The sequence below is a fragment of the Mus caroli genome, chromosome 6 (assembly GCF_900094665.2).
Source record: "Mus caroli chromosome 6, CAROLI_EIJ_v1.1, whole genome shotgun sequence".
NCBI lineage: Eukaryota > Metazoa > Chordata > Mammalia > Rodentia > Muridae > Mus > Mus caroli.
The window spans coordinates 37,812,541-37,833,162 of record NC_034575.1 but is presented as its reverse complement, the minus strand read 5'-3'; the positions used below and the strand labels follow the sequence as shown (position 1 = coordinate 37,833,162).

The 20,622-nt window shown below is 36.3% G+C and overlaps 1 protein-coding gene across 1 annotated transcript; it reads right to left on the bottom strand.

Moving 5' to 3' along the window:
* Window positions 1-4,511: 4,511 nt before the first annotated feature.
* LOC110296642 (olfactory receptor 2A14-like) lies at window positions 4,512-5,505 on the bottom strand. Its single transcript, XM_021165357.1, has one exon. The coding sequence runs from the start codon at window positions 5,464-5,466 to the stop codon at window positions 4,534-4,536; it is 933 nt and encodes a 310-aa protein (XP_021021016.1). The 5' UTR covers window positions 5,467-5,505; the 3' UTR covers window positions 4,512-4,533.
* Between the last annotated feature and the right edge of the window lie 15,117 nt (window positions 5,506-20,622).

Genomic DNA, 20,622 nt, shown 5'->3' with positions numbered 1-20,622 from the left:
GATATTAGCCCAGAAACTTAGACTACCCAAGATACAACTTGCAAAACACATGAAACTCAAGAAGAAGTAAGACCAATGAGTGGATACTTTGCTCCTTCTTAGAATGGAGAACAAAATACCCATGGAAGGAGTTACAGAGACAAAGTTCAGAGCTGAGAGGGAAGAAAGGACCATCCAGAGACTGCTCCAGCTTACTTTCTTGACCACATCCAATCAGTACACATTACTACCTGTGGGATGATTGACATATGGCTTTTAACAGTGTTCTAGGTCATGAACCAGTCACTTTGGGCTCCTTTGAAGGTCTAAATCAGTGTTTGGGATTTTTTGTTCCCAGGGTTTCTCCTCTAAGTGGTTTATTTCTCCAGTTCATTCTTCCAAACTACCCAGCCTACAGCTCAGTTAATGTACTAATTAACTCCCAATTAATGTACTAATCTCTTCCTACTTCTCTTTAATCACTTCTACTAGTTTATATCACTGCTTGTCTTGAAATTCTTCATGATGTGCAGCAAATGAAGTCAATTATTCAGAAGGGACTAAGGGACACATAATGGTCTGATTCTGTCCTGAAGCATTTTGGAGTCAGACTCAGTAATCAGGAGGATTGAAAATGTTAAAAATGTACAAAAGGACCAATATGATTAAAATGAAGAATTCACATGGGGGCTATTTTTAACTGAGCTGTACTGCTAGTCCTTATATTTTTATTTAAATACATCTTTTGAGCAGGACAGGTAGTAGTTAGAAATGCCTTTTTCTTTTGAGAAGATAGCAAAATAATAGTTAGTTAGTTAGTTTTGTTTATTCTAGACCGGGTTTCTCTGTGTAGCCCTGGCTGTCCTGGAACTCACTCTGTAGACCAGGCTGGTCTCAAACTCAGAAATTTGCCTGCCTCTGTTTTGTTTTTGTTTGTTTGTTTTTGGTTTTGGTTTTTTGGTTTTTTGCAAAATAGTATTTAAAACTTTGCTTCTAAAAATGGTAAATACTGAAAAGAAATCTGTGTGTAAATACAAAGCCTAGAGATGGCCACACTGATTTGAACATTGGCCTTGGAGCCCTAAAAGGGAGACTACTAAAATGTATACTGTTGTGGTATAAATATGAATGCCCTCAGGATATCATATATTTGAACACTTAGTGCCCAGTCGGTGGTAACATTGGAGAAGGCTGAGTAATATCTAGGAGATGAAACCTTGCTGCAGAAAATGTGTAATTAATATGGGTGCTGAGGCTTAATAACCTGGTCACACTTTCTGTTCATATTCTGCTTCAAGTGTGAATGCAATGTAACTAACCAGACTTTTCCCTGCCACAAACCTTCTCTGCCTCTCTTCTCTGCCATGATGGAAATGATCTCTCTAGTATAGGTCAAAATACTTCCTTTATTCCTTACATTGGATTTCTCAGGGCATTTAATTACAGCAGCAGCAGCAGCAACAACAACAACAACAACAATGACAAAAAACCTCTCTTCTTCTATCCTTTTACCCTTCTCTGTTTCCTTTTCTCTCTCTGTCTCTATATCTCTGTTTCTCCTCTCCCTTTCTTTTTCTCCTTCACCCTCCTTCTATTGCCCCTTGTGTGCACACACTCACACTTCACACACACACACACACACACACACACTTCAATATTAAAATAAAGATAGACTTAAGTGCTCTGAAACACTTAAAGGAAGATAAGGGTATGTTATAATATTCCCTGCATTTAGTATCCCCTGTCCAAAACAGTTTCCACAAGCTCCTTATTGACTCTAAGAATCCAAGTTCCCACCTTGGGGTTTCCTCCTATCTATTTTTACTCTATTAATTATTTTTTCATGAATAATTATTATGATATAACTGATAAAAACCAAGATTAGATATCAAGGCTAGAATGAAGGAAACTCTCAATATATATAATTACAACTAAAACTAACCTAAAAATTTGAAGTGCTTCTTTCTGTTCAAAAAGATCTCTAAAATTTAAAAGAAAACAGGGAAAAATATAAATTATGCTAATTCCAGCTTTTATCAATTATTCTGTTTTACAGAACTTGCTGGGTTTTTTGTTTGTTTGGTTGGTTTGGTTTGGTTTCCGAGTACTATTATTCAATCCTTAATTTGTATGGTTCTCTGAGTTTGAAGTATCATCAGAGGCTCATGTTCTAAGCATTTACTCTCTAATAGGTCATGCTGTTTTGAGGAGACTAGGGAGTTGTAGAAGGAGTCTACTAGAAGTCAGTCAGTAGGGCTTTGGAAGCTGATAGCTTAACCCTTAGTTCGGTCCTTTCTCTGCTTCTAGGCTTTCCATAATATGAATATCTGTCTTCGACTGCACAGTGTCATTATTGTGAACTGAGCTGCACCCATCACAGCTTCCTGCCAAGATGGACTGAGACCCTCTGAAACTATAAGCCAAAATAAGACAGGTTACTGGATAAAGGTAGTTGTTGCTAAGACTGAAGGCCTGAATAGGATTCTTAGAACTCACATGGTAGAAGGAGAGAACTTATTCCTGAAATTTGTTCTCTGACCTCCACACATATGCTGTAGGATTGCACATATGCACCAATACCTATATATACATAATACATACATACAGATAATAACAATAAAAGAATAACCTTTCCTCACTTAAATTGTTTCAGTTAGGTATATTGGTCACTGTAACATGAAATAACTCATGAATTTTAAGCTTTTATGCCCTATTTTCATGTTCAATTCTGTAACTGACAACATGAGTTTCAAAATATATCAAAGAAATTAAAGGTCTTATGATCATGGTCCATTGGCTACTATGTGATAGTAAAATTGTGGTTTAGATAGTGTTAAAGGATGAAAGACCTCATCCAAGATTGATTCCACACAATCTTGCTTTAAATTGCTCCTAACAATCTGTTTCCCCAACCCATAGTGAGGGCCCCTAACTCTGCATCCCATAGAACTGAAAGCTGTTCATCTACATGGCAAGGGTCTGTGACTTTGTAAAGAAAGTCCACTGAAGTATAAATAGACACCACAGTCATTTTTGTCAAAATTGAGTCACTCTGACAGAAAAACTGACCTTGAATTCCTAATTTCCTTCTTTTCAAAGAAAAACTCATTAATAATTCACCTAGGGGATGTATGCCATGCATTTATTAACCCAATCTAACTTGACTAAGCTTCATTAAAACTGCCAGTTTCGACTGTTTACCAATGATTATTAGATGTTCCCAAATTGGAGTGATTGTTCCTCATCATTCTAGTTATTTCCGTGATATTCCATGGCAGCCCAAACTTCTAATTTCTTGTTGACTTATAGTAAAAAACAGAAATTTGCATGTATATCAGGTACATGTGGGTCCTTCCCCCCACCCCCATGAGTGGCTGTTCAGCTGCTTTGCAATTTTTCCACAAATATTCTATCTTTATAATCTTACTTCTTTTTAAAAAGGAGTTATTTCATGTGTTGTTCATACTTCCATTTGTTTTCATAGATACATTGGTTACTAATCAACTGGCTCCACTCTGATAAGACTGTGGGTATGTAACAGCCTAAAGAAACAGATACAGAAATCCACTGCTAAATATTAAGAAGAGCTCAGGAGTCTTGTGGAAGAGTTGGGAGAAGGATAAAAGACCAAAAGAGGGTAGAAAAGCCATAAGAGGACTAAACAGAATCAACTAACCTAGGGAGCTCCCAGATACTGAACCACCAATCAAAGAGCAAGCATGGGATTGAAATAGGAAACTTAGCACATATGTAGCAGAAGTGCAGGTTGGCCTACATGTGGTTACCCCAGCAACTGGAGTAGGGGCTATTTCTGAATCTGTTTCCTGCCTGAGGATCCTGTTCCCCTAACTGGACTTCCTTATCTAGCCTCAGTGGGTATGGCTGTGCCTACTCTTGCAGTGACTTGATGTGCCAGGGTGGGATGATATCCAAGGGGGCCTCCCCTTTCCCAGAGGAGAGAGGAATGGGAGAAGGGTTGTGTGTGTGTGTATGTGGGGGGGGGGACTTTAAGGATAGGGACTGAGATTGGGATGTAAAATGAATAAATGAAGGAAGGAAGGAAGGAAGGAAAGAAGGAAGAAAGAAAGAAAGAAAGAAAGAAAGAAAGAAAGAAAGAAAGAAAGAAAGAAAGGAAGGAAGGAAGGAAGGAAGGAAGGAAGGAAGGAAGNAAAGAAAGAAAGAAAGAAAGAAAGAAAGAAAGAAAGAAAGAAAGGAAGGAAGGAAGGAAGGAAGGAAGGAAGGAAGGAAGGAAGGAAGGAAGGAAGAAGGAAAGAATTGTGGGGAAGAATGGGGAAACTCTCCCAATATCGTGGTGTTAACAACTGACTATTTAAGACCTATCATGTGAATCCCATGGTTTCTGACTCCTAAGTCTAAGAGATATAGGGCTGTTATCCCAGATTTCACAAGACAGGGTCTTAGAACTCTATGTAGATATATAGTCTATAATATATTGCTTTAAGAGAGTATTTATAGTAGAAAAGGCAAAGGAGTGTCAACTACTATATAGGACAGGAAAAAAAATTATCCACCCAAGTCATTCTCTGATGTCTCTCACATTGGTCTCTCCTTCAACAGTGACCTCCTGAGGGCGCCCTTGACCTCAGCATTCCTCAGGCTGTAGATCAGGGGGTTCAGCATAGGGTTGAAAAGGCTGTAAAACAGGGAAAGGATCTTCTGCTGCATTTCAGGGTGCTGGGATTTGGGGGCCATGTACATGACAATGGCACTGCCAAAGAAGAGCCCTACCACACAGAGGTGGGAGGAACAGGTGGAGAAGGCCTTTCTGCGACCTTCCCCTGACTGGATCCTCAGGATGGCCACCAGGATGCGTGTGTAGGAGACCAGCACTAAGCACAGGGGCCCCACTAATATGAACACACAAGCTGCAAAGATAACGACTTGATTGAGTGTTGTGTCAGCACAGGCCAGCTTGAGGATAGACAGGATTTCACAGAAGAAGTGATTGACTTCATGAGGCCCACAGAAGGGCAGCTTCAGGATGAGAATTAAATGGACTAGAGCAAGGAGAAAGCTAAATATCCAGGAAATAGCAGCCAGAATGGTACACACTCTCCAACTCATGATGACAGTGTAGTGTAGGGGGTGACAGATGGCCACAAACCTATCATAGGACATCACCACTAAAATCAGGCACTCTATGTGAGCAAAAGCCAGATACAAAAACGTTTGCATTAGGCATGGAATGAAGGAGATGGTTCTTTTTTGAGTCACAAGATTTGCCAGCATCTTGGGGACATTATTGGAAGCATAGGACATGTCAACAATGGCCAGATGAGAGAGGAAGAAGTACATGGGTGTGTGCAGTCTGTGGTCCATGCAAATTATTCCAAGGATGATTCCATTCCCAAGAAGGGTAAAGGAATAAAACAGAGAGAAAAGCCCGAAGAGGAAACACTCCACAGCTAGGTCAGCTTGGAATCCCAGTAGAGTGACCTCTGTGATCCATGTCTGGTTGGCTCTCATTCTCCTGTACAAAGACTTTGTTCACACTGAAAAGTCAAAGCTGTGAAATAATTAGAGATACAAATTATTTAATGATTATGATATAGAGAACATTTTGAAGTGCATCACCTAAGATGGAGCCTTGGATTTTGCTTTGAGATATGCTCCAAATTTCACTTGACTACAGTTATAAAAATGAAGAAAATTCTCTGCTGTATCTTAGGGCATTAGTAGCAAAGGCTGGTGAGATACCTCAATGAATAAGGGAGCTTGCTGCCATGGCTGACCACCTAACTTCAGTCTCTGGACCCGCATAGTGGAAAGAGAGAACCAGCTGTAGAACTCATCCCTTGACTTTCACATGCACTTTGGAAACATCCACATGCACGGGCACACAGACACACAGACACACACACACACACACACACACACACACACACACACACACGCACATGCACACGCACAGGCACTACAGTAAACCAACAAATAAATAAATGTTTAAAAAGCTAAGTATGTATGGGTCCATATCAGCATATAAAGTCAATAAATGGAATAGCTATTTCCACTTCATTTCTTGGGCTTGCCTGTCTTCATGTACAATTCTGTTGTTTTATTTTGTGTTCTGTGTGCTTCTTCACCAATACTCAATATGCAATTTAATCATTATTTAAAGGATACTTTGAGCATATACAATGGGCACATATATATATCTTAAGTATATCTATGTACCATGCAGTGAAGTCCATATAGGGAGTTATCCCATAAGGTCATCCATCCTAATTAGGTCATTGCATCTTACTCTACAATGGATACACTTAGTGATGCCCACACAATGACAGAATTGTCTAATGTCTACTTAGACAAAACCTGTCATACAATGACACATGACTGTATAGCTTAACATTTGTCCTTCTAAATCTTCTTAAAGCACTGAAAGTGGAAAGCAGTAAAACAATAAATTCATTTTAGTTACATCTTGTTTGGGTGTTATCCTTAGTATAACAATATAGGGCAAAGCCTAACTCATGTTCTGCTATGTCATAATCTTTTGACCTCAGTGTTTTTGCAGTTTGGAAAATCAGATGGCCACCAAATTCTTTCACAGGATCTTCCTCATCACCCATTTACTTGCCAAACCTTGTGCTTTGTCATCTACATCCTGAGAATCTTACAAGGATGCTAGCAGTTGAAATGTATGGTTTATTCATCCTAGAGAGCTTTTTCTTAAAGGGCTTTGGTTTGGATAGACAGAATACAAAGTTGGGTTATAAAAGGGGTGGGAGAAAATATTACTTAAAAAGTCTTTTAGACACGTGATGTTGCATTACATTTATCCACATCACCACCCTCATAGAAACAACCTTAGTTTTGTATTTTGAAATCATGCTTAAACTTTTTAATCTAAAAAGGCATTTTTTATTTGAAATATTTGCAAACTCAAGTCTATATATTACAATTTGGGTTATATTAATAGAGTAATTTTCACTTGATAATAGGAACTTTTTAATATAAAATTATATTGCACATTATTTATATATATGTATATATATATTTATTACGTATTTTCCTCAATTACATTTCCAATGCCATCCCAAAAGTCCCCCATACCCTTCCCCCCACTCCCCTACCCACCCATTCCCACTTTTTGGCCCTGGCGCTCCCCTGTACTGGGGCATATAAAGTTTGCAAGTCCAATGGGCCTCTTTTTCCAGTGATGGCCGACTAGGCCATCTTTTGATACATATGGAGCTAGAGTCAAGAGCTCCGGGGTACTGGTTAGTTCATAATGTTGTTCCACCTATAGGGTTGCTATATTGCACATTGTTATTTGAACAAGAATAAATATTTTCTTACATCTTGGTATGTTTGTTTCCAATGTTCTTCTTTTTAATACTCTTTTTTTCAAAAGTATCTAATATTTTCTTTTTCTTTTTTTCTTTATTATTATTATTATTACCCAGAAATGTGCCTATCCAAAGGAAGAACAGGGACAAAAAATGGAACAGAGGCGGAAGAAAGGGCCAACTAGGGACCAGCCCCACCCAAGGATATATCATGTCTGTAGACATAAAACCCAACATTTTTGCCATGGTCAAGAGGTGCTTGCAGACAGGAACCAAGTATACCAGTTCCTCAGGAGGTCAGGCCAGCAACTGACCAATGCTGAGGTGGATGCTTGGAGCCAACCATCAGGCTGAACTCAGGGAACCTGGTAGGGGAGCTGGCAGAAGGACTGGAGGAGCAGAAAGGGATTGCAACTCCATTGGAAGAACAACAAAGGCTGGCCTAACCACCCAGTTCTCCCAGAGACTACACCACCAACCAAGAAGTGTACCTAAGGGGATCTTTGGCTCCAGATACAAATGTAGCACAGGATGGCCTTGCCCAACATCATTGGGAGGAGAGGCCATTGGTCCCAGGGAGGTTTGATAACCCAGAGTATGGGGATGCTGGAGCGGTGGGGCAGGAGAGTGTGGGTGAGTGGGGGGGGCACTCTCATCCAGGGAAAAGGGAGGAGGGAGGGAAGATGTGGAAGGACTTGTGGATGAGGGGTAAATGGAAAGTGGGATATCATTTGAGATGTAAACAAATGGAATGATTAATAATAATAAAAGAAAAAAAGAAATGTACAATTATCTACATATAATCACCACATGTGTACATGTGATATGACAATAGCATAAAATACCAGAATATTTATATCCTTATTTTGACTTTATTTAAATATGTGAACAAGATTGTCAGTAAAATATGTATCTCTTAATATTAATTTTTCTCTACAATATGCGATGTTCAGGGACTTATCTTTTAAATAAGTTTTTCTTTTTCCTAATAAACATGTAATATTAAACTGAAAAATTGAGCATCTCATTTTGGAAAAATCTAAAACATACTATGTAGTTAATTTTTCACATTATTTCTGCTAATTGTATGAGTAATTTTTACAATGTTATAATTGTAATCTACCATCTGTGTTCTACGAAAAGGTTCAGGTAGAGAAAATAATCTGCATGATAAAAAGCTAGCCTATATTAAAAAATGAACAGGAAACATCAATTACATTTACTTTTATAAAAGAAAAGAAAATCTTTTCTGAGTCATACTGGTGGACACAATGGTCAAAAATTTCTATTGACCGACAATAGAAAAGGATCTTAAATCAGGTTGGACATTCTTTTGACTCCCTGTGCTTGTTAATAAAGGTGCCAGCTCAGAACATTCCAGAACTGGCATAGGTCAAAAAACCTGATCATTGTCAGGCAGAGAAATATATTTCAGCATTTTTAAAGTTTCTTGTCTGAGATGTAGCTTCTGAGGATTTCATGTTAGAAATAAAAATAACAGAAACAGGAATAAAAAAGAGTATGAGAAATGTAAAAGCAATAGAGAATGTCACTCTCATGACCTTAGTAGTTTGCTTTCTTTAGAAACTTTTAGTCTTGTTCTACATGTCGGTCTGTGAAGCCTTCTTCTTTGTCTAGATACTGCTTAAGACCTTGGCACATGTTTTGACTTAGTGATTTCCTTCTGTTTGTTCATGTTCCTGAAATGGACCAATGTGCCTATTAATGGTCACCTTTGAACTCAGTACAGTGATATTGCTTGTGAAAGGGACATTAGATCTCTGTGAACTCTAGTGTATCTATGTTGGCTGATATATTTTAATCAGTTTGTTTTTATAAGTTGATGGTCATCTTGAGTTAACTCCCAAGGTCTTGTGTAGATTTTTCACTAGAATTCCAATATATAGAAGCAGAACTGGACCAGTAAAATAACTTTCAGATGTTTGCATGTAGTGAGGTTTATTTTATTCAACAGATTAATGCATTTTTGGCTTAATATTAATGGTTGGATTCATACAAGCAGAATACAGGGAGTGTATATTAATATCTAACTTCTACTTGGCAGATGTATAATGTGGGAATCTGTTTACCTTACTGCACAGCATAAATTTCGTGACAGAACAGAAGTTGGAAATGTTTTAGAACAGCAGTTCCCAACCTGTTATGAGTCAAGTGACTGACTTACAGGGTTACGTATCAGATATTCTGCATAACAGATATTTGTATTCACAACAGTAGCAAAATTACAGTTATTAAGTAGCAATAAAATAATTTTATGGTTGGGGATCACCACAATATGAGGGACTGTATTAAAAGTCACAGTGGTCAAGAACCACAGGTGTAGGTACAGAGCAGTAATGACCTGCTGACTTAAGTTGAAAGAGTCCAACAAGGCTTTCCTGAGCCTTGCAGAGGCACAGCGATTTTAATGTCAGTAAAGGTTCATTGTCTGGGATATGGCTGGGTCCTTGCTACATCAAGCACAGCCATTCAGACAGTTCATGAGTCAAAGCTCAAGCAACCTAATAACATTGTTTGATTCATGTGAATTCACCGTTAGATTAATCTGCTTTCTTACATATTTCTTTTTATTGGGCTATGCTCATTGTACATGGCATGTGCTAAGCATTCTAAGGGCATTTCATGCAACTTATAAGGGAGTTTGAGCAAACTCTTCCTTTATACCATGCTTTTTTCTTCTCTTTTATAATTAGCCTTCATTGTCCAGGCAGAATAGAAGGGCATGGTGGCAAATGTCTTTAATCCCAGAGATTCAGAGAAAGATCACTGTGAGTTCTAGGTCAGCATGATCTACAGGACATGAGTTCCAGGACAGCCAGGGCTACATAATAAGACCGTGTCTTTTTGGGGTGGGGGGAGATACCTCAATTAGGCCCCTTTATTTACCTAGACAGTTTTACTTCAACTTTGATGACATGTATACACAATTGATTTTATATCTTAAAGTTCAAGATCTTTCATGCATTTTGATAAGCAAGAGTCAGACATAAACAGGGGCATGAAGGTTCTTAGTGAAATAATTTTATCAGATATGAACCCATCTAAACCATGTGTAATGCCAGCATCAGTTTTATTTTTAAAAATTTTGTAGCAAAGACAAGTCCACAGTGATAGCCAAAAACAGTGAAAACACATCCACATACTCACACATTCACAATACACACACTCAAGACACACACATACAATACACACACACACACACACACACACAAACTCACACATACACAACACACACACAAATAAACTCAACTGTGAATCCAACAAAGACTGAGCAACACAGCGAATGGTCGACATTTCCTTACCTTCTCTCTGTTGCTATGAACCAAAAGTAGGATAATTTTACCTGTGTGAGAGATGATTAATAACTGTGTATCTGAAATGTTTTCTTTGAGTTTCTATTCCAGATAGCTACTAAAGAATATCTTCAGCAACCCAGAGAAAAAAATCTTCATGGATTCATTCCTGTGTTTTTGCATGACATGGTAACTTTAGCAGTGATAGTAAACCAGATCCTGAGAGTAACTAAATTTATTTCAATTTGTGTCCTCATATATATGCTTTAAAATCGTGATTACAAAGACATTTGAAGAGCAAAGCAAGTGACCAAACTCCAGTATTAAAAAAGTCCAGATTGAAAACTATAAGGACAATTTTGGCAAGAGAGTAAATAGTTTGGGGAAATAGGGAAATATATTTAAATATTTAACATTGTTTCAAATGAAGAAGCTTTGTCAGTCACAGTCTCAGAACAAGAGTTCATTAAAGACAGAGTCTGGGCAATAGACATTTGTCTAGTCTTTTCATGTATGGACAAATTCTGACATTGTCTTTATACTAATTATTAGCAGAGAGCTTTTACAGACTTTAGCCCTCTCCTTCCTTAACTTGAACCCATCAAGCCCTGCCTTTGTCAACACTAATTTAGTTATTTCTGTATGCCTCCTTTTGCCTTAGTTCATCCATCTGGAAGATGAGAAGATGGGACAGACAATAAAGCTGACCTGATAAAATGAGTCTCTTTCTGTCTCTGACTCTGTCTCTGTCTCTGCCGCTCTCTTTCTCTTACCTCCTCTCTTTCATGAGAGTCAATTGAGTTAAATTACCATGACATTTAACTAAATACTTAAATATGCTTATTATTATTATTAAAAATTCAATACCCATATTGAGATATAGGGAGTAGTTTCTATATCCAAATATTGCAAGAAATGGGTTAAGTCTCTGGTATCTACTCTGTTGAAATGAGGAATATAAAAGAATGATCCCCAACAGGCACTGAGTTCTCTGAGGGAAAAGACACCTATCTCCCTCACACTGTGGTGATGATGATATTTCAGGGAAACAAAGGGAAGGAGTGAGCAAATGTAGGAGAATCAGTTTTGGAGCCAATTAACCCTGAAACTTTTAGGATTCCAGTGACTTAGCTGATAGGAGATGCCCCTGTCACACAGACATTGAGGTACACTAACATATCATTCATTTCTTAATATTTTCTGGTACTGTTCCCTGGCACAGTCCTGATATTCAAGAGCATCCATGGGATGTAGGTGAAGAGTTTGAGAAGGACAGAGGGACCATGGACACAAAGGAATGGGCAATGAATCCTATGCCACTGCTCAAGATTCTGGTCTTACCCAAGCTGGAACTGGACACTTCCTTATGATATTAAGCCAAGTATTTCACTGACATCTCTCCCACTTTTCTTTTGTAACTAATTCTCAGGAAAAAACAAACCAAACCCAACCCAACCCAACCCAACCAAACCAATCCAAAACAAAACAAATTTATATTTACTTACCTTGACATAAGCAGCAATATTTTCTTCAGGTATAGTCATCTGCTTAGAAGAAACCTCAAATAGAAAAGGAAAAATGTATGATAGATTTAGGTGGACTCTTCCCCTCTACAGGGACCACATTAGGGGAAGCCAAGATGCAGAGCTCTGACTATTGTGATGCACTTGCTTCTGCAGGTGCAGACTTTGCTTCTCACCCATTGGACTCAGACCTGTCCCTACAGACAAAACATAGNGATGCAAAGGTTGGGGTCTNATGGTGANNCAGCNNNAANATTCTCTCTAGGGATAAGACTATGCCCCTGTGAACCAATGTCATCATTTCCCATGTCTTTTTGCTTGTTTTTCAGTATTCCTATGGGATGGGTTATCTGTCGTGGCCTGGGATTAGATGGTAATGGGGATTAGTCAGAAGGTAGATTCTGATTCAGAAGAAAACATTGAAGTATACAATAAGTTAATGTCTGTCAATATGTATTTTATCAATATTAACATAACTCCTCCTCTGGTGCCACCCAGTGTTTCATTATGAGGTGCTCCATGGACGCTGGCAAGATGCCACCAAAGAAATAAATTTGTCCCAGTAGAAGAAGTGATACGGAATAACCACCCCATGCTTCTTAAATCACATTCACATTTTAACTTGATACTCGATGTACCTTACCTTTGCCTATATTTTTTCTGTGTGTCGGATATTCAGAACAGCACTCAATTCTTTCTAATCTTGAGTTCAAGTTTGTGGTTAAAATGAATCTGGCCCCCTGTCTAAGTTACTGTTCTATTTCTGTGAAGACACACCATGACCAAGGCATCTCTTACAAAAGTAGAGAAAATAATTAATTGCTTGCTTACAGTTTTATAGGTTAATCCATTATCATAATGGCAGAAAGCATGCAAGCAGATGCTGGAGAAGTATCTGAGAATTGCGTACTGATCTGAAGGTAGAGAGATATACTCTGGATATGGAATAAACTTTTGAACTCATAGCCCAACCCCCGTAACATACTTTCTTTATCAAAGTCACCCCTCTCAAATCCTTCTAATGCTTTTAAATACTACCACTGCCTGGTGAGTAAGCATTCAAATAATTGATATTATACAGCCATTTATAAAATATTTACTTATTTTGTATTTATATGAGTACACTGCAGCTGTCTTTAGGCACACAGTAGAAAAGTACAGCGGATCCCTTTACAGATGGTTGTAAGCAACCATGTGGTTGCTGGGAATTGAACTCAGGACCTTTGGCAGACCAGTCAGGTCTTTTAACAATTGAGCCATCTCTCTACCCTGTGTGGCCATTTTATTCAAACTAACTCACCCACCTATTAAGCAGTAAATTTAAAAGATTATAAAATCTTTTCAGTTCTTACTGGACGTGTCAATCCATAACTTAGTTCTTTTTCCCCATTATAATTTTTTTAATTATTTTGAAGTTTTGTACAATACAAACTGTGATTGAAGGAGCAACTTGTAATGAAAATTACATCTATCATTTGTAGAGTATGGGTAAGGGATTTAAGGGGAAGCCAGTGGGTTATTTCTGATTGTAAATAATCATTGTGGCTACTAAAGTGTCAGGCCACTGTCCTTCTTGTTGAAATCATCCTCTGCTTCTTTCAAGTATCCTCCACGAAAGCTTTCAATCTTAACCTGACTTCAATGTCCTAATCCATGGGTGCCATAATGATGGCTCAGTGGTTAAGAGTATTGGCTGCTTTTTCAAAAGACCTACATTCAATTCCTAGCACTTACATGACACAAAGCTTTCTATAATACTAGTTCTAGAGAATCTGAAGCATTTTTATGGCCCCTGTGATCAAAAAATATCTGTGGTACAAGATATCTATTCAAAACACAGATAGACAAACAGATAGACATATAGACAGACAGACAGACAGACAGGATAAACAGGAATACACACAAAATTAAAATCCCAATCATTTAGCACACTCATAAAGCCCTTTGAAATTATCTCTGGCCTCTTAGTAGACTGAAAATGCAGTTAATATGATTCATGTATGATTCAAGGTTATGCTTGAATTTTCTAAAAAAGACAGGTTCTTACTATGTAGCCCTGGTTGGTTGGCACATTTTTGTTTTTTTACTTGTCATAATTTTTTTTCATTTATTTATTTATTTTTTCTTTTCTTTTATTAGGTATTTTCTTCATCATAATTTTATTGTTATTCTTTCCCACAAGAAAATTAAAGAAAAATGACTTATTAAACCCCACAAAGGACTAAAGTGTTTTTATATATTTTTAAAAATAATGTAAATGGATTTAATAAGATTTTAAGCCTTCTACAGAGAACTATATAATGTCGACAGCTTATTGTGGACACATGAGGTGTTATGATTTTATTTTTGCAGGTGAAAAGAGGATTCAATGAATGCACAATACCAACCTACAAGGAAAGGTGTGCCTCCTCATGCAGTCGTGACTTGCTTATTGTGGGATAACCAAGAGTTCTTTAATTGGATTTGGTTTACTCTGTGGGAGATATTTTAAACCTGGTAGTGAAAATTTGGTCATAAAACCATGGCTATAGAGGTCATAGGTCTTTAAATAGTACTTACAACCATTTGTTTATCTATATTGACATCAATTTTCATATCTACTATTGCTTTCACCTATAATCAGAAAAAATTGTATATTGTGTTATGAAAACAGAGATTCTCAGCTGCTTGAGGCACAGAGAAAAAGAGATACACCATCTTCAAAAGACTCAGGGAATATTTCAGAAGGAGTATAAGAGGTATAAGAGCTGGAATATAGAGAGGAAGGAGTTGAAGCTCCATCTCCTGAGCCATTGTAGTCATGAACTTCCAACAGCTTCAGATTTCTGCATTGGTTCTATCTAAGACTGGACCTATTGGCAGCTAGTTACAGATGGTAGGGGAGTTCATAAGGACCTACTTCTAATGTGGACCTACCTACCCACATTGAATTATTAGCTAATGAAATATTATAGGGAAAGAGTAGTCAGCATCTTCAAATATCATCTCACTAGTGATCCTATGAGACTCTATTTATTAGATAACTCCATGTTCATGGTTATGTAACTGGTCCTAGTTAAATTTGTTGATCTAAAAAAATTTAATAAGAAAAGGAGAAAAATAGCAAAATTATAAAATAAATAAAATATAATATTCTGTCAAATTTATTATGTTAGGTAACTAATAGAAGAATACAATGGATCAACAACAGACACTTATAGTCCATAGGCCATTAAATTCAGTTAAATTTTAGAAGTTATCTGAAGGAAAGAATCCTCAGTCCAGAGTGGTTTCAAAGTGATAATTGATAATTAAATCTTTATTCATTCTTAATGACTCTGATTACCTTTGCTCTCCTGAGTGATAATGGAATCTCACTTGAATTAAGAGGGGCCAGACTAGATTTTTATATCTATGGGGTATCGCCAAAATTCATCTTTATGACCCATTAGATCAGCTATTTGTTTTGTAAAAAGGTTTTATTAGAATAGATTAACACCCATTCACTCACATAATATTTATGGATGACTTCTCCAGAAATGGATCATGATATAAAATGGGGTTCTTAAAGTCATGCATTTCTTTGCATATTTACAGAAAAATTGAGTTGATCTAGAGCTGAATTCCTCAATCCTTTCCCATTGTGATTCCTTTGCATCCAAGAAATTTTTGTGACTAAGTGAATGGGTGCATAAAATAGCTACATAAATCAAACATGTACTGATAAGAAGTCATAGAAAAAAATTAAAACAAATTTAAATATACTTTTACATTTATTAAAGACAAGCCTAAATTTGACTACTAGTTAGATCATTTTTTAAAAAAATAAAGAATTCAATCTTGGGATATTTGATACTGAAGAACACAGAGCTTTTCAATATTTTTGAGAGCTCACTAGTATTTTGATTTTGCATTTGGCCTCAGTGAGAATATAGCTTTGTGGAAATATGTAAAAAAACTGGAAGATACATGTTCAGAGTCATCTCAGTAATCATTAGATATTTTGTTCTAATTTCAAGCCAAAGTTTATGTAACTTTTTTTAAATGAAACTCAAGCAGGCAACTGAAATAGAACTTTTAGACTCTTAATCTAACATAACAAAATTTAAAGACATATTAATTTGTTACTTAGATACTGAGCAATGAGATGCTTAGATACTGAGTAATGCTTTTTATATTTATACAAAAAAATCTAAGAGCTGAAATTTTTGTACAGTATAAACATTGTAACTCATGGTGAACAGTAGTCTCAGATCTGTGGATTCAGGGAGCTCTCACTGACATTATTTGGTGTAATGGCATGCATTATACTGTGTGTTCAGAACCAAAGCTACAGTGAGGCCATATGAAGCAAAACATTCAGCAACTATAAAAAGCAACTCAAATTTGTTATATATTTGATCTTGAATTGATCTTTGTCTGATACATGTTCAGAAAACTTACTTTATCTATCAAAAGTAAAGTTTTATTTATGCTTCCTAATTTATTTGTTTTGTATGCAGTTTAAGAAATATATTTACAATGTCAGCATTCTTCTTCCATTGCCATATTTTTCTTCTACATATCATACTTAGGCAGACCACATCAGTATTGCCCTATTATGACACTTTTTATAGTTGAGCATGTTGATCTGTTATCCGAGTAAATTCTTTTCTTCCAGTATGTCAGTAAATTACCCTTAATATAAGGAATTGTTAAAGAATATAATATTTTATAGACATTTATTATTCTAATTTTTAACCTCTTCTGGTGTCTGAAGACTGTGACTGTGTACACCTATAAATGAAATAAATAAATCTTTTTTAAAAATCTGCAAAAAATATTAAGGTACTTTTGTGTATTTTGTGATTTTGTATATTTAATAGGTAAACAAATACATTTCTAATATTTATTATCAAGTAGCATTGATTGTTTCCCAATAATTGGAATTATGTATACTCATTTCATAATGAATAAAGCCCCAGAAAGTTATCATGAAGGTGATAGAGGACTTTAATAAGGATGTAACTAGCTCCCCTAAATAAATTATTGAAAATACAGGTAATCAAGTGATGGACTTAAAGAGGAAACACATAAATCTCTTTAAAATTACAGGGAAACACAATCAAAGTGGTGAAGGAATTAAATAAATGTGCCCAGGATCTAAGAAATGGAAATAGAAACATTAAAGAAAATACAAAGGGAGACAACTCTGGAGATGGAAAACCTAGGAAAAAGAGCAGGAGTCACAGAAGCAAGTATCACCAACAACGGAATACAAGAGGTAAAAGAGAGAATCTCAAGCATAAAATATACCATAGAAGACATTGACACAACAGTTAAAGAAAATACAAAAAGCAAAAAGCAAAAAGCTTCTAACTCAAAAACGAAATCCAGGACACAATGAAAAGACCAAACCTAAGAATAATAGGTATAGAAGAGAGTGAAGATTCCCAACTCAAAGGACCAGTAAACATCTTCAACAAAATTATAGAAGGGAACTTCCCTAACCAAAAGAAAGAGATGCCAATAAACATACAATAAGCCTACAGAACACCAAACAGATCAGACCAGAAAAGAAATTTCTCAGGTCATATAATAATTAAAACACCAAATGCACCTAACAAAGAAAGAACATTAAAAACGGTAAGAGAAAAAGGTCAATTAACTTATAAAGGCAGACCTATCAGATTTATACTAGACTTCTCAACAGAGACTCTAAAAACCAGAAGACCTTGGGCAAATGTGGAACAGACCTTAGGAAAACAAAAATGCCAGCCCAGTAAAACTCTCAATTACCATAGATGAAGAAACTAAGATATTCCTTAACAAAACCATATTTAAACAATATCTTTCCGCTAATCCATCCCTACAGAGGATAATGGAAGGAAAAGAAAGAGAAAGCAAGAAATTAATCTTTCAACAAATCCAAAAGAAGATAGCCACACAAACATATTTCCACCTCTAATCACAAAAATAACAGGAAGCAACTGTCACTGGTCCTTAATATCAATGAACTCAATACCCCCATATAGACATAGACTAATAGACTGGATATTTAAACAGGACCCAGCATTTTGCTGCATACAAGAAACACACCTCAGTGACAAAGACAGACACCACCTCAAAATGACAACAACAACAACAGCAAAAAACCAAAACCAAACAAAAACAGAACAAAAAAGTGTGAAAAATGTCATTTCTATGAAAGTATTTGTAGTAAATAATTAAGGTATTTATTTATTTATTTATTTATTTATTTATTTATTTATTTTTGCTACCTTCAGTTTTACATGTTCTTTGTTTTACATAAGAGTACATAATGGTCCATTTTCTGATGACGTTTATTCTAGCAAAGGGCAAAATAAATGTGAGGCACCAAATTTTACAAGGAGTACAACCTTCCTTCCAAGGATGTATCTCAAAGTGCCTCCACTTCCTCACCATCTTTTCACAACACCCTTGACCTCAGCATTTGTCATGCTGTAGATTAGGGAGTTTAGCATGGGGTTGAAAAGGATGTAAAACAGGGCAAGAATCTTCTGCTGCTCCTCAAAGTACTGAATTTTGGTGGCCAGGTATATGATGATAGCATTACCAGAGAAGGACCTGACCACAGGGAGAAAGAGGTGGAGAAGGATTTTCTGTGTCCTTCTTTTGACTGAATCCTCAAGATGGCCATCAGGATTCATGCATAGGAGACAAGTACCAATCCAAGTGGACCCACTCAGATATGTTTTAAAGTGTTATCTTGGAATTAAGTGTGGTCAGGATTTCTACAAACTAGTAAAAATAGTTACACACACATACAAATATACCTTAAACCTGGACATACTTAATGGATCCTCACAACATATATTTCATTAGTGTTAAGTGTTTTTCCTTCCTCAGTGATTGCTGTTGATTGGAAGTACAGAGTATGGAATCCTTAGACTTTCATTGTTAGCCACATAGAACCTGTTCAGAGAGGAATGGAATCATCCCAGTGGAGAAGATCATATTGGAAAATAATACCTCTGTATTGCTCAAATTTTAAATATTTTTATTTATTTATTTTATTCTTGTTTTTATTCTGTTTTCTTCTAATTTCTCCCAGATCTCTTAGTCTCTATTTTTAAAAACTGGGTGATGCTCTAACATTAATACTTATTTATTGAATTTGATGAATTTTAACTATTTCTAATGCCTTCTTTCTAAATGCATGTTCTTAATTTGTATTTCTGATTCTTTAACAATAGTAGAATGAGTGCCTCATACCAATTGAATGTGTATTGAAAGGGAGAATTGAGTTTATTTCTCTCTGTGCATCATCTGTGAGGCTGGAAACTTCTTAATGGTCTCTTTCACTCTCATTGTATTGGTCCGAGATACAACTTTCTTCTTGAAGGAGTATTCTTAGATTGCTCCTAGTCTTTCACATTGTTTCATGTCAGATTTACCTTGTTTTTACCATTTGACTTAAACACAGTATTAATTCTTCAAAGCATCCATACTGCCCTCCTCAGTGATCCAAAATCAAAAGGCTCTGTCCACAGACCAAAGCCTGTGTGGGTTGGTGTGCTTCAGGGTTCTACTTAAGCTATTCTGTATTTTCAAAATTTTTGGTGTTTGTTGTTGTCATTATTGTTGTTGTTCCTTTCTCCTACATGGAAAAGCATTTGAGAAGAGCACACACACTCACTAATAACTGTATAAAGCCAAGGCAAATTTATTCTTATCATTTCAGATACTAATGAGTTACAAAATGGTATTTCTCTTACTGAGGACAATATACTTTAGTGAAACTTAGAACAGCTTCCTGTGTATGTAAAATCCACGTTTGCTTCCAATCTTTGAAATGATTTAAATATTTAGCGTCACTGGAGAAGTTTTAGACTTTGTGGGTATAAGTTTTTGATTAATAATTTATATTTTAGTGAGGATAAATATCCCAAAGCACAAATAATTCTTAATCATTACAATTTTTTTTAAAGTGAAGTACTACCAGAAGATCCAGCAATACCTCTTCTGGGCATATACCCAGAAGATGTTCCAACTGCTAATAAGGACACATGGTCCACTATGTTCATAGCAGCCTTATTTATAATAGCCAGAAGCTGGAAAGAACCCAGATGTCCTTCAACAGAGGAATGGATACAGAAAATGTGGTACATTTACACAATGGAGTACTACTCAGCTATTAAAAACAATGATTTATGAAATTCTTGGGCAAATGGATATATCTGGAGGAAGATCAATTTTGAAATAAAAATGTTTGCTGATGGGGCTGGAGAGATGGCTGAGGGGTTAAGAGCCCTGACTACTCTTTCATAGGTCCTGAGTTCAAATGTTAGCAACCACATTTTGGCTCACAATCATCTGTAATAAGTTCTGATGCCATTTTCGGGGTGTCTTATGACAGCTACAGTGTACCCATATAAAGAAATAAATCTTTTTAATAAAGTTTACTGACTATCATTAATTACTAGACTTATAGCTAGGCTTATATTTTCTCTTAGGTTTGTTTATTTATGACACAAAAATATTTCCTTTGTAGGT

Excerpts from the sequence above, each read along its gene's own strand:
- LOC110296642 (XM_021165357.1), bottom strand. The coding sequence starts at position 5,466 with ATGAGAGCCAACCAGACATGGATCACAGAGGTCACTCTACTGGGATTC.